General features: G+C 41.3%; 1 protein-coding gene across 3 annotated transcripts in view; it reads left to right on the forward strand.

Moving 5' to 3' along the window:
• The window catches only part of fgf11a (fibroblast growth factor 11a), a 76,090-nt gene extending 65,318 nt beyond the window's left edge, over positions 1-10,772 (forward strand). For all 3 annotated transcript variants that reach the window (XM_026352383.1, XM_026352382.1, XM_026352381.1), the window contains 2 exons: positions 8,930-9,128; positions 9,993-10,772. In XM_026352383.1, the coding sequence (XP_026208168.1) occupies positions 8,930-9,128; positions 9,993-10,141 (348 nt within the window). In that variant the 3' untranslated portion in view covers positions 10,142-10,772. The remainder of the gene's footprint in view (positions 1-8,929; positions 9,129-9,992) is intronic.
• Positions 10,773-13,532: the final 2,760 nt, after the last annotated feature.

A 13,532-nucleotide genomic window follows, 5' to 3' on the forward strand; every position in this document is an offset into this window, starting at 1 on the left:
TAACGCTAAACTGCATTATTCTAGGTGAGGGAACCCATGTGGAGTCATATATATTAATGCTAAGAATTAATAACCAAAAAGCTTAAAAGAAATTAAAAGACACAAGACACAAAAATGTAAAGTAATAAATTGACAGAAATTAAAAGGGTGCTAAATGTGACAGGCAGTTTAATTATGAGTAATTATGTCAAAAGTTCAATTAATATGGGGACACAAAAGCGTCTTTGTTATTAGCGATTTAAAAATTGCATCAGGTGACAGGCTCAGAGCAGAAACAGAGGAGCTTCATCACCTCTACATTTGGACTGATCGGAGGATCTTGGGTGTCTGGGTGCAGGGATGAGAGGATCAGAAATGTAAGCTGAAGTCATGAATCTGATAACTGAAGACTTGATGAGCCCAAAAAAAAAAAAAAAAAAGCTCCAGTGACTCATGACTGAACTTAATATCCTTTCACTCCCAAGGATGAAAAGATATGCTATAAAAATTTGAGCTTTGTATTAATCTGCAGCTACTTGTGTTATAGAAATGTACAGTGATAAAACAGTATGCACGAACATGTGATGCAATTTTTCTTAATTTAATAGTGTCACACTCATTAAACCCCAAGTCACATGTTATCAGCTTTCTACGGTGGAAAAGTTAATATGAAATCGTTATTACAGTAAACATACTATCTTGTCCACCTATTTAAGCACTTGATGAAGAATTGCACTTGATAAAGAGCGCACACTCACACTTCACTTTTGGACTCCGGACTCCACAGCCATATATCATATCCACAATAGCCCATTTTGCTCGAATGAGGCCATCAACAGTCCCAGTGGGCATTTGGTCCAGTTACAGCTGAGACAGGTATTGATTAGTTGTACTTGCTGACACTTTACATCATTTTACTAAAAAAATAATTCAACACATCTCCTCAGTCATGTACAACAACACATACCAGCCATTTCAAACATGTGCTCGATTGCATACTGTGAAATGAGTCCTCTGGGAGCTCATCTGTAACCTAAAGCCTCAGATTAACCTGTTGTTGTCTGATCACAGCTTGTAAGTCATTTTAACTTGTTCTCACTTGTGTTGCACGTCCAATCAAAACCTAATCCAGTTTTTTTTTTTTTCTGCCCTAATGCTCATTGACTTTCACAGAGGTTTTACATAGAATCAATTCCCCAGCTGAGTGCATGGGAGGCTGGATGGTTAACGGCAACTGGATAATGTCTTCAGGTGTCGACTGATGAGAATGAGATGATGTGTGTCATTAGGGGAATAATCCTACTGTAATGTCTAGGTACGTCCATCTCTCACTTCTCCACTTATGTCCCTGCCTGTTTCATTTTTCTCCACTTTTTACTTTGCTCCATGTTTCATTGTGTTCTCTGTTTTTCCCCTGCTGCTCCCTCTCCTTTCCTCCCTCAGTCTCTTTCTCTCCTCTGTCTGTGGGAGTGAGTGATGAGGGATAGAACCCGTCCATCCGTCACTGTTGATGTTATGTGTGTGTGTGCGAGTGTGTGTATGTATGTCATCTGGCACCGGGTGGCCTCCCACTGATGTAAAAGGGATCTGTCATGTCTCTCTGTCACAACAGCAGACATGCATGAATGGATGTACACACAGAGGCACACTCACAATTCCCTTGTCCCCACTAAAACGTTTCCGTTCTCTGTGTAACAGAAGACTTTAGCAAAAAGAGTTTGGTCATGGATACTTTTTTGTGATCCTAACTTGATCTGAATTGCGAGTATGTGTCTGTCCTGTTTTTTATTTTTATTTATTTATTTTTTCTGTCAAAGCTGCTCATAAGCTGGTGAAATGTTGACACTACTGACATCAGAATCCTGGATCACAAAATGCTAATGTTGTTTTATTTATTTTAGACATAATTTGCATTATGCCTATGGTATTTGTGGCTGTTTTACAACCTTTGGGAGAAACCGAGTATTATGCATACATACATACATATTATTCTTATTCTTATTCTTCCTATTCTTCTTATTATAATTATTTAGAAGCATTACCAGCAGCACTGGTGACAGAATCCCTGGGCTGTCTGTGTTTGGAGCAGCCCCTGCTGAGTACAAGAGGAACTGCATCAGTTTTCATAATGCTGTTTGTCTTTCAGATAAAGGAAATGTTGGCTTGTTGGTCTTTTTGGTGAATGATAGCTTTGAGGCTCTACTTCAGTATCTTTTTAGATGTTCTAGGTGAAGAGGTGCAAGGAAGTCAGTGTATTATTTTCAAGCCACAAAGTACCTCACAATAAAACAATAAAAGAATGCAAAGCATAAAGTGGCATATTGCAAATTTACGACATAAAATAGATATAAAAATCATCAATACAACACAAAGGAGGTCCAAAAGTTAAGGAGCCACAATTTTAAGGATTTGAGTCACAAGGAGAGAGGAACAATCGAAGAACCTTGATCAGAGGACACTGGAGACCTGCTGATGACACAACATTGCAGTTGATCTAGTAGATCTAATGTAGACAGAACCTTAATCTGAAAATTGAACTAAATGGTTGAATTTAATGGGAAGCAAGTGAAAAGAGATCAAGATTACCATTATATTAGATGTGTTTGTCATTCTGGTCAAGACGTCAGCGTACATATTCTCAACCACTTGTACTGTAAATGACCCAGAGAAAGAAGTTAGCTAAGAAGAAGTGGGATACTGAGAGGACTGAAGAGAGTAGAGAGGAGTACAGGGAGATGCAGTGTAAAGTGAAGGTAGAGGTGGCCAAACAAAGAGCATATGAGGAATTGTATGCTCAGTTGGACAGTAAGGAGGGAGAGAAGGATTTGTACAGGTTGGCAGGATGAAGAGATAGAGATGGTAAGGATGCGCAACAGGTTAGGGTGATTAAAGATAGGGATGGAAATGTATTGACAGGTGTCAGGAATGTGATGGGGAGATGGAAGGAGTACTTTGAAGAGCTGATGATTGAGGAAAATGAAAGAAAACCAAGAGTAAAAGAGGTGACTGTTGTGGAGCAGGAGGTAGCAAGCGCATTTGAAGATGGATGGATAGTTGCAGAATTTGTTCTGAAGATGCTCACGGAGAAGTACAGAGATGAGCAAAGGGAGTTTCACTGTGGCTATGTAGATCTAGAGAAAGTGTATGACAGGGTGATTCTAAGTCATCCCAGTCTAAATCTAAAATAATGCTGTTCAGTGGTGATGGGACTTGTTTTAAGTTCTTAACAGTGCTTCAACTTCCATACAAAAGGTTTCATCCTTTCTGACTGGATGGAGTGGCAGACTTATAAACCCTGTGAAATCAAGTTAACACTTTGATTTTCACCTTTGGGTTGTTTTCTCAGCTGGCCCTGATCCTCTGTGTAATTATTATTGCATATCATCATAAAATCAACAATAGATCTTGGAACAGAACAGTACTCCATTCAACTGAAGCATGTATGAAGAACAATCGTTACTGAAAGTGAGGATGAGCGCCGGTGTAAGGCAGACTTTGAGATACTCACACACTCATTAAATTCTCGCGTTTAGATACTGAAGTTATCAGCATCGAAAGACACACAGTGGTGTAACAAAAACGAGTGTTATCCTAAAGACAGAGGAAATGATCAGTCAGAAAGCAGAATGCCGACAGATGAAGTGCAGACAGATGTGCATCTGTCCCCTGTGTCTGCGGTATGACTAATGTGTCTCTATAAATGACTGCTTAATAGAGTGTTATCCTATAAAGCAGCAATGCTGATGGCACCCTGAGTGTATGACTAACTACATGAGACTGGCTTCTGGCCAAGGCAAATCACTTATTTAATTCAAGTTCATTTTGATGTGGTTTAATTGAAAACGTCCTATACAGTAGTAGTATAGTGATGAATAGAAATATTTGGAAATATTTAGACCATTCTTCTGACATTAGAAACACAAACAATGACACTGACTTACCAAGTATACCAATGCAATTAGCATACGAGCTTCATGTAAAGCTTTCTGTTTTCCTGCTGCAGGGATTCAGTCTTTGCAGCACATGCTAAGCATTACACTGTGTCAAATTACATGAAATATTAAAGGTGTATTTTACAAGTGCAAGTAATTTATTAATGATTCTCTGAGAACAGAACATGTAGTGATAGTAATGACATACTTTAATGATCCCCTTGGGGAAATTGTGGTTGGACAGCTGCCAGACAGTACATATAAGCTCTAATACTGGGTTTTGGTGTCTTGTCCAAGGACACCTCAACAGGTAACTAGGAGGTACTGGGAATCGAACAACAAACCCTAGGTTTTGTAGTTGACTGCTCTACCACCTGAGCTACTGCGGCACCAATTTTATTTTATTTTTACAATTATATTTCACTGTAGCTTGTGTTTACTGACTAAAGGTGTATTTTAACACCTCCCAGCATATATAGTAAGCACCTAACATGGATTGGAAATACTGTGCACAGAGTAAATATTATTATACATTGGATACAAATTTGGTATTACCTTAGAATAGCTCAACAACCTTTCAATTTATATGGAAATAGTAGTTAAAATCTGATTATGCCCTTTTCTTTGTGAGTAGGCACAATGAGCTGACAGCCTCTTTTGATGATGTCATAGCATTAATAAAGGCGACTGACTAGCATAGTTACTCATTGGCATTATTGGTTTGTAGAAGGGGTGGAGTCCCAGGTATTTGTACCCCTCCACCACCTTGGTGTTTAAACTGTCTCTGTTACTCCTAAAGTCGTACAAACTGTGGTCTGTCTGTCAGCTAGTCAGTAATCCAGGAAGCTGTGGAGGAGTCAACCTGCACCTTAAGGAGCTTCTCTTTCAGCGGGAGAGGCTGGATTTAATTAAAGGCACTGAAGAAGTAAAAAAACATGATCCTCACAGTGCTGGCTGCTCTGTCCAGGGGTGAGGAAGCTCTCTGGAGCAGGTATACAGGCATCATCTGCTCCAACCTGGGGGCGATAGCCAAACTGTAGTGGGTGTAAAGATATTTCAACCTATGGTCTCAAATGGGTCCAGTCTCCAACAGTTGGAGATGAACCTTTCGGCAGGGGCATGAGACATGATGTCTTCCTAAGCTTCGGCACATGCTCCTGTCTCAGGCTGAGGTTGAAGAGGTGCTGTAGGATCCCACAGATCTGATCAGCACAGGGCTTCAGGATTCTGGGGCTGACTCCATCAGGTCAGCCTCTCTAGCTGCCTCTTCAGCTGGCTGCTGGAAACAGAAACATGGCTGGAGGGATTGGGAATGTTGAAGGAGGGAGAGGAGAGTGATGGCGAGATCCCATTTTTTATGGTGTCCCCAATGATGGGTGTGACTTGGTGGCAGTCTCTTATATTCATTGCTGGAGGGGTGTGGGGGGTTGGCAGTTGAGATTTGATGGGTGTGCTGTCTCTCATATTCATTACGGCAGGGGAGTGGGTGCGGAGCGGTGGCAATGGAGACATGATGGGTGTGCTGTCCATGTGTCTGGATGAGGAGAAGGGGGAGGCTAAATGCAAGATGACGATAAGGAAGATGAGGAGGATGGGGTGTTTGGGGTCTTACTGTAAATCTGTTAAAGAAGTTGTTTGCTCTTGTAAGATTCCCCTCAACCTGCTTCCACTTTTCTTTGAAGACCACACATGCTTCATGTTGTTATACTGGAGTTGGTTCTCCAGCTTCTTCTTGTAGGCATTCCTACTTTCCCTCAATCTCACTTTCAGCTCCCTCTGAACTGTCTTCACCTGGTGCTTGTCTCACGCCAAAAAGGCTTTCTTCTTCTTGTTCAGCAGCTCCTTCAGGTTACAGTTAATCCAAGGGTTATTGTTGAGAAGCACCTTACTGTCCTGGTTGGGATAATATTATCTACACAAAAGTTGATGCACTCTGTGATGGTCATGGAGTCAATGTCGTCTCCATTCTGTTTCCATTGAACTTCTCAGTTCCTGCAGAGACTCAATTGCTTCCTGAGACTACTCCCTAAGACAAGATGGAGGTGAGAAGCACCAGGTTGGGATCTGATCTGCCCAGGGGGGGATAGAGCAGATGCATCTATCATGTTTGCATACAGTAAATCCAAAGTTTTATTGTCTCTGGTGGGGCAGTTGACATACTGGTTAAAAGTGGCAAGAGTTGTGGAAAGAGAGGGAATAACGTTACAAGCTGATGGCGGGACGTGTGCAGTGATCAACATACTGTATGATAACACATGTAAACTCCTTGAGGAGACAATATGGACGCAGGCTGACACGTCCATATTATCCGGACAATGTGGAGGCTACAGAGACGTTCTTTCACAATAACATGTCCAGAATTAAATCACCTGTTACTCGCAAGCACCACAATCCCCCCTCCTCTCTGCCTGAAGTCTCTGTCAGCCCGCACTGTCTGGAAGCCGCTGATGGTTCAGTTGGAGTCAGGGATATGTTGCTGTAGCCATGTCTCAGTAAACACACACTCTTTCCGTCTGAGTCCAGCCCTGCATCCCCGGTATCATCGTCTCAGCTCCACAGGGCTCTGGGACCGTGCTCCTAACACTAACTCGCTCCTGAACTCTTTGCTCCCAGATGCATCTGTTGCCATGGCTTCCCAGTACAACAAAGGTAAAAAAAAAAACAGGAAAAAACTTTCTAGTAATCCACTACCCATGGTTAGTAAGAATAGTGTAAAGTAGACAGAATAGAGTAGAAAGAGCAACAAAAATACAACAAAAACAATGAAAAGAACAGATCTACCCGGAGCTACTGCAACAAGCTGCTACCTGAGATGGCACCAACTTGGATTCAATATTAGTTTGAAACAGAAGAAAAACTACTTTGAAGTCCTGCATTTCTTCATTTGTCATAAGACCCATTCGACCTGGTGGACCTAACCTACTGACATCATTATAACATATTATCTATCAGTAACAAGCACCTTCTGGCCTACTGGTACTGTAGGTACAAGATGCCTCTACTGAAGCATGATTATGGTTCTAATAACTGCTGATATTTCTGCTTAAAGAAAATATCACACTATCAGAGATTTGATTGATTACTTCAAAAATATGTTGCATGTAGTGTTAGTTTAGCTTTTAGAATGTGTATTAGCATGAAAATGAAATCTTAAAGTACAGTGTATTTCCTGCTCCAGTCCAGTCTAGAAATCTGGTAAATCCCTACACATACACAAAACCTATACACAAAGTCCATGTGTTAGAGGGTGTTAAATGTGGAGGGTAAATTATGTTTGTTTTCAGTGGTTCAGGAGTCAGGTTTCCAAAGATCGAAAAGAAAGAAAACACAAATGAAAAATCTAATTGCAATATGGGAAATGTGGAATACAGCCTTTCTGGTGCTTGACTGTTCATTCTTCTTAGATGTTAGAAATCATTCGTCACCGTCACCTTTAACATCAAGACAAGTATACACTAAAAGGATGATATTTTTTATATTCAAATACTATATACTGCAGTGATATTGCTTTAAAGAAGGATGCTATCAGAACCAAATTGTGACTTGAAGATCCTGCAAATCCCAAAAGGAAATTGCTTCGCAGACAGACCTTTAGACCTTTTCATTTTTGGCATTTAGAGTGTGAAAAATAACTCAAATTGTCCCGCATACTGTTGCTGTGAAACAAAATATTGATGGCAACCTAAGATATTCTGCTTTCATAAAATCAGACATTGACTGCTGGTAAAACAATCCAGTTTCTTACTTGCCTGTGGTGATCTCCCAGTATAATCAAAAAGCCCTACTTTACACATGTGTGGTCATGGATTGATAATGATACAGCCTCACCACAGACTCATTTACACACAAGCGCCTTAGACATTACTCACATGGCAGACTCAGTTTAATTCACATAATTAACCAATAATTGAACTTTGAGCATGTCTGTCTCAGGGGTGCATGTGCGTGCAGGTGATCAGGCTTCACAACACAAGCTGTACGTCTAAACAGAGAACAAAGAGAAGATGAGACACACTGCAATATTCTGCAAACGACAGCAGTTGGATGACACCTTGTAAGACTCTACAGACCTTTGGATTTCACCCTGTGTCATTAGAGCTAAGTTAATGAGTAGGCAAGGAAATGAATAGCTGCCTAAGTGAATGGATGTGTAATTAAAGAATGGGCGATACTGTCAATGTAATTAGCTTGTTTGTGTGTGGCACAGTGGATACACGCAGGCGTTAAGGTCCTGCGTCTACAGTGGCACAAAATAGAAGGAAGGAAGTGAGACAGAGCAGCAGGAGCACAGTGAGCGAGAGAGGGTGGACATGTATGGGAGAGAGAGAGAGAGAGAACCAGCAAACTCCTTATTCAGGCCTTTTCAACTCACCTGTCACATCAAGGCTCCAAATCAATCCTGCAAATTGGTTTGTTCCCCGACAAGGTTACCAGATGATGAAGGGGAAAGAGAGAATGACATGAAGGAAAGGCAGAATATGAGCTAGACAGGGAATATGTGTGCTGCGATGAGTGAGAGAAAGCGGAGGGGGAGGTGCAGGTGAGGAGGGTGGGATGTCCCGATGTTGACGTATTGTCTAATGCAAAGCTGTGCAGATATATGTGTGTTTCTGTGTGTATGAGTCAAAGCCCCACCAGGAGGGTTGTTAAACTATGGAAGGGGTGAAGGATCCACGTGATTGTGGTTTGTTACATGTAAACTGAACCGGCTGAGTTATAGCATCACAGCTCACTTACTACTTTGTACATCTGACAAATTGGCGTGTGCTCATGTTGGAATGAGTTTGTCAGAGTGTGTGTGTATGTGTGTGTGTGTGTTTGTGTGTGTGTTTGTGTGTGTGTGTGTGTGTGTGAATGCAGGTTGTTAATACAGTCACAGATGCTCCTGTAACCCTGTCACAATGAAATGTTGGGCCCATTTCCTCCCATTCCCAGGTGAGCCAATAGAATTGGAGAGTAAATATATAAATAATAGAGCTGACCTGATGTGTATGCTTCCTTGTCTGTGTGTGTTTCAGGAACACTTCACGCCGGAGTGTAAGTTTAAGGAGTGTGTTTTTGAGAACTACTATGTCACCTACTCGTCCATCCTGTACAGACAGACCCAGTCAGGTCGGGCCTGGTACATTGGTATCAATCGGGATGGACAGGTCATGAAAGGGAACCGCGTCAAGAAGACCAAGGGAGCCGCTCACTTCCTGCCCAAACTCATTGAAGGTACTACACACAGGATTAACATATGCTGGCCCAGAGGCAGCTAGTGAGTGCTATCCTGCAACATGCTTTTATTTAGTATCCAACTTTAATGCTAAATATCTTTTTTTGTGTTTTTAAACAATGTATTGTGTAAAAAAAGCCTTTGATTCGTAACTGAAGTGATGCATACTCCTGTAACTAAAGTTGTGTTTAATCAAAGGCCACTGAGATACACATAGAAACCTTAGGATGAAGGAAAGCTTTTTAATACAGGAGAACAGATTTGTCTCTTGGCTCATAATGACCTTCTGAATAGTACTGTTACCCTGTTGCGTCCAAGTAACAGGGCCGTACAAGAGTTGGAGTCACCAACAGCAAATTCCACCCAAACCTCCTAAACTTGGGCAATCAGCAATGGTTAGGACAGGAATCGGGATTCCCAACCCTATTCTAATGTTTGCTCTTTGGTGTTGCTTTCACTTCTTTCACCTGTGAGAAATTGTTCTGTTCAGTTGGATATTGTCTTTCATCATATGGGTTGTGTTGAAAGTAGCTTTAATATTTCCATCCCGTAAAACTGTAGGTTTGGAAATGATTTTACTCTCTAACGCTGTAAACAGCAGGCAACATGATTTCTGTTGACAGCACCCACTAAAGGGGAGCTGTCACAGTAGCACTGGCTTTATTTTGTTCAGTACTGACACTCTAGAGATCTACTATAGAGATCTCTGCTTTACATCTTAGGGTATAAACATAGCACAACTTCACAATTATCATTCAAAAGTTGTATTAAAATGGGCTTTAAATATTGTTCATTATCATAGAAGTTGTAATTTTCCTACTTATGTTTTCTCACTGTAACTCTGTAACTCTCTTTCTCCACAGTGGCCATGTACAGGGAGCCCTCTTTACACGACGTGGCTGAGCAAAGTCCACCTAGGAAAACACCTAAGACCTCCAGTGACTCGCCCGTGCTTCAGAATGGCCAGAAGGACGCTCAATCCAAATCCAAAACCAAGACCTCCACCTCCTAGCGCTCAGAGACATGGGGGGAGGGGTGGATGAAATGGGGCACTGGGCACCAGCGATCACCTGAACAAGATTATTAGGGTAACCCCACCCCCCCATCTGCTGCCTGCAACACTAACCCCATGAGAACTCTACATACCAGAATGTACTGGTGTGAAGTTGGAGTAAAGGAGCAGGCCTGGACAGAGAGGAGCTAACCAGTGGGAAGCCCTCTTTTATCTTCAGAGACCCCTATCCACACCAGCCCTCCAACTTCTTATTTAACAACGATCAGAGCCTGGGATATAAAAGCAATAACTCCATGAAGAGGTGAACAGTTGCCTAGCACCGTATAGCATGTCACCACAGCGTCTTCAACCAGCTGGAAGAAAATCCCACACGCCTTCTTCCCTTCATCAGGACGTCCTGTCAGTCAACCCTCAACTGAGTACCCAAATAGAGTCTTTCTGTTTTACCACATTTTACCGGTCCCATCTCTGCAGAACATACTTACATGCTAAAAAAGGGTTGTGTTTGTATTTACCTGTGGTCCCACAGAGCCATACTAATGTGAGGCTGTCACAGGGAACCTTGCAGACTTTTGTTCAGCAGTCCACATCTTTTGTGTTTGTCAGCGACTTGCTGCATACCTGTCAGCCCTGCTTAGGTGTGTTTATATGTATGTGTGTGTGTGTGTGTGTGTGTGTGTGTGTGTGTGTGTGTGTGTGTGTGTGTGTGTGTGTTCCCTTATTTTTTCCATTCGCATTTGGGGTGATTTGATTAGTTTGTGACAGGGACTCAATTTTCCACTCAGCAGCACAAGAAAAGCCCTCCCGCCCTCTCTGGCTCTGTTAATAGAGTCTGGGGCTGATCAGAACGTTTCAACCCTTAAACAAGAGGCCAATAGTTCCCCCGGCACACCGCATAATCACACACAAACGCACGCTCTTAATTACACTGACATACGCACACACAAAATGCAAGTGGTTGTACTACGCACACACACTTGAATGCCATGATATCCATTAGCGGCGACCTCAGAAAATGATCTCATGACTTTTAACACAATAGCATGCTTTAGCAAGCACGTGTGGCGGTGTGTGCATGCACAGGCTGTGGGGAAGATGATGAGGACATCATCAGTGAGATGGGGCACTGATGGAGCCTGATTGTGTAGGTTGTGATGGTACTGCATTAGCTATTTTCACTGTGGCCAGCCATGCATTACACAGATACCAAAGGCCCACACAGTACCTGTGAATACCACACTTTCACCCAGTGTGGTAGCCTTCACTAAAACATACACCATATAATGAAAACATAATTTTGAGCTTATAAACAGACTTTGCAGGTTCCTTGTTACCACATTGCTGTCCCCAAGCCAGAAATAATAGGTATCTATATTGAGTTGGCACTCAATTTTAAAGGGCCACTTCACACTTTTTACAAACCAAAGTCAATTAGCAGGTTTTGGAGAGTACTACTGCACCTGTGAAAGCCTTTGTATAGTATTCTGATCCAATACACAATGCTATAGTTTTGCTTGTTACAAGGACAACATATCATAACACATATGGCTATATCCCAACCCTATAATACATAGTGATTCAAAGCAAATACTAATTGTGTGCTTCACCCCAGAATAGTGTCAAAATAGAGTATAAATCTTTAGCATGCATTGTTAATATACACAAGTTGCCCACAATGCAATGCACAAAGGATATGGCGGGATGAACCTTTTGCCTAACATAATCTAATTTGAAATGGTTGTGACCTTTATAAACACCCTAAAAATGGTGTTTAAAATAAAAATGCTATACTGTATGCAAGTAGTATGTAGTATGGAATTGGGGGTCCACTGTATGTCTTCCCACAGTACACTGCGTATCTGCCAAGTACTTTGCCATTTACAGTGGTATTGGAGATGAAAAGAAGGTTGCACCCAAATGAGATATATTATTAAGGCATTTATTCAATTCTTAAATAAATATGTGCACACTTTTAGTAGATCAGTGCACACACCCTTGCATTTCATCAGACCCTGTGCAATGAGCCTCTATCCAGCTTCTTTCCATATAAGTAGTAGTACTCCCTCTTTTAGTTTTTATACCTTGCTCTTGCACACTTTGCAACTTTATAGAAGTGCAACATTACATAGCTGAAGTGGCCCTTCATGCAATTCAACATGGATCACTTGCTCTCACACATCACTGAATGGACCTGTTTTGTTTTGTTCGATTAAAATGGAACCAATTTTTGATAATGTGTAAACTATTGGGACTAAACGTTCAGAGATGTATTACTCTGTAGAAGGAAACATAAGAAACCAAAGTCACATATGAAGAATTTGGTATGATTGTTGTATATACATAGATACTGTAAGAAGGATAGTGATTCTAACAAAAGACAGTGAAAGATCAACATTCGTTGTTTTACCTTGATCACATGTCAGTGTTTTTTTTTTTTTTGGTAGACTCATCAGGTAAAGTGAGTAACTCACAACTTCAATATTTGATATTACAGTGTTCTCTGGTTCTTTCCACTCAATATGAGAAGCAGTCATTTTTCATATCACACTTTCTTGGTCCAATATGCCAGGCAGGTAATTGTTTTTGCCTAATGTTTATGTATTACGGGAAGCACTAGAATCCCATGTTTTCAGGGGGTAGAGGCGAGACTAGATGGATGATTGTGGCTCAGAGAGGGCTGAACCAAAGAAAGGAAACAGAAAAAGAAGAGATATTTAGGGAGGAAAACTTGTGGTGATGAGCGGAACAAAAAGAGATTTAAGAGGGAATTATGGTAATGTGGACACACTTCTCCTTCCATGCATAATCCCCTGCTCCCCTGTAACCCGTGGTTGTAAATAATAATAGCTGATAACCTGCGCAGAATAGAAGCAAGCTGCTGAGTAAAGCAAACTGCTACCTGAGAGATAAAGCAAACTTTAGCTTTGCTCTCCGGAGGAGAAATTAGTTTACTGAGGAAGGAAGAAAGAAATGAAGGAAGGAAGGAAGGAAGGAGAGAGTGGTTAAGGAAGAACTGATGATGAGGACAAAAATAAACGAAAGGAGGGAATAAAGCAAAGCACCTTTCAGTTCAATGAGTTGCAGCCCATTAGAGAGTTATTCCCATTATTTTTAGATTTGTTCCACACACAGTTACAGTTAAAAACTCATAGCAGCACCGAAGACCTTAATTAAACTGTTAAATAGACCTTCAGCTTGATGTGTTTGACCAGTCACCCACCATGGATAGCTAAATCCAGAACACAATGTTTAACTATTTTTCACAAAGTAATTACACAGATGTTTAATTAAATGAGGCTCCTGTCTGTTAGAATAAAAGTCAGAGTGTCTGAGACTAGACAGCTCCTGTCAGATGGAGACCTGGCCACAGATCACAAATATTTTAAGG

Source organism: Anabas testudineus, chromosome 18 (assembly GCF_900324465.2).
Source record: "Anabas testudineus chromosome 18, fAnaTes1.2, whole genome shotgun sequence".
NCBI lineage: Eukaryota > Metazoa > Chordata > Actinopteri > Anabantiformes > Anabantidae > Anabas > Anabas testudineus.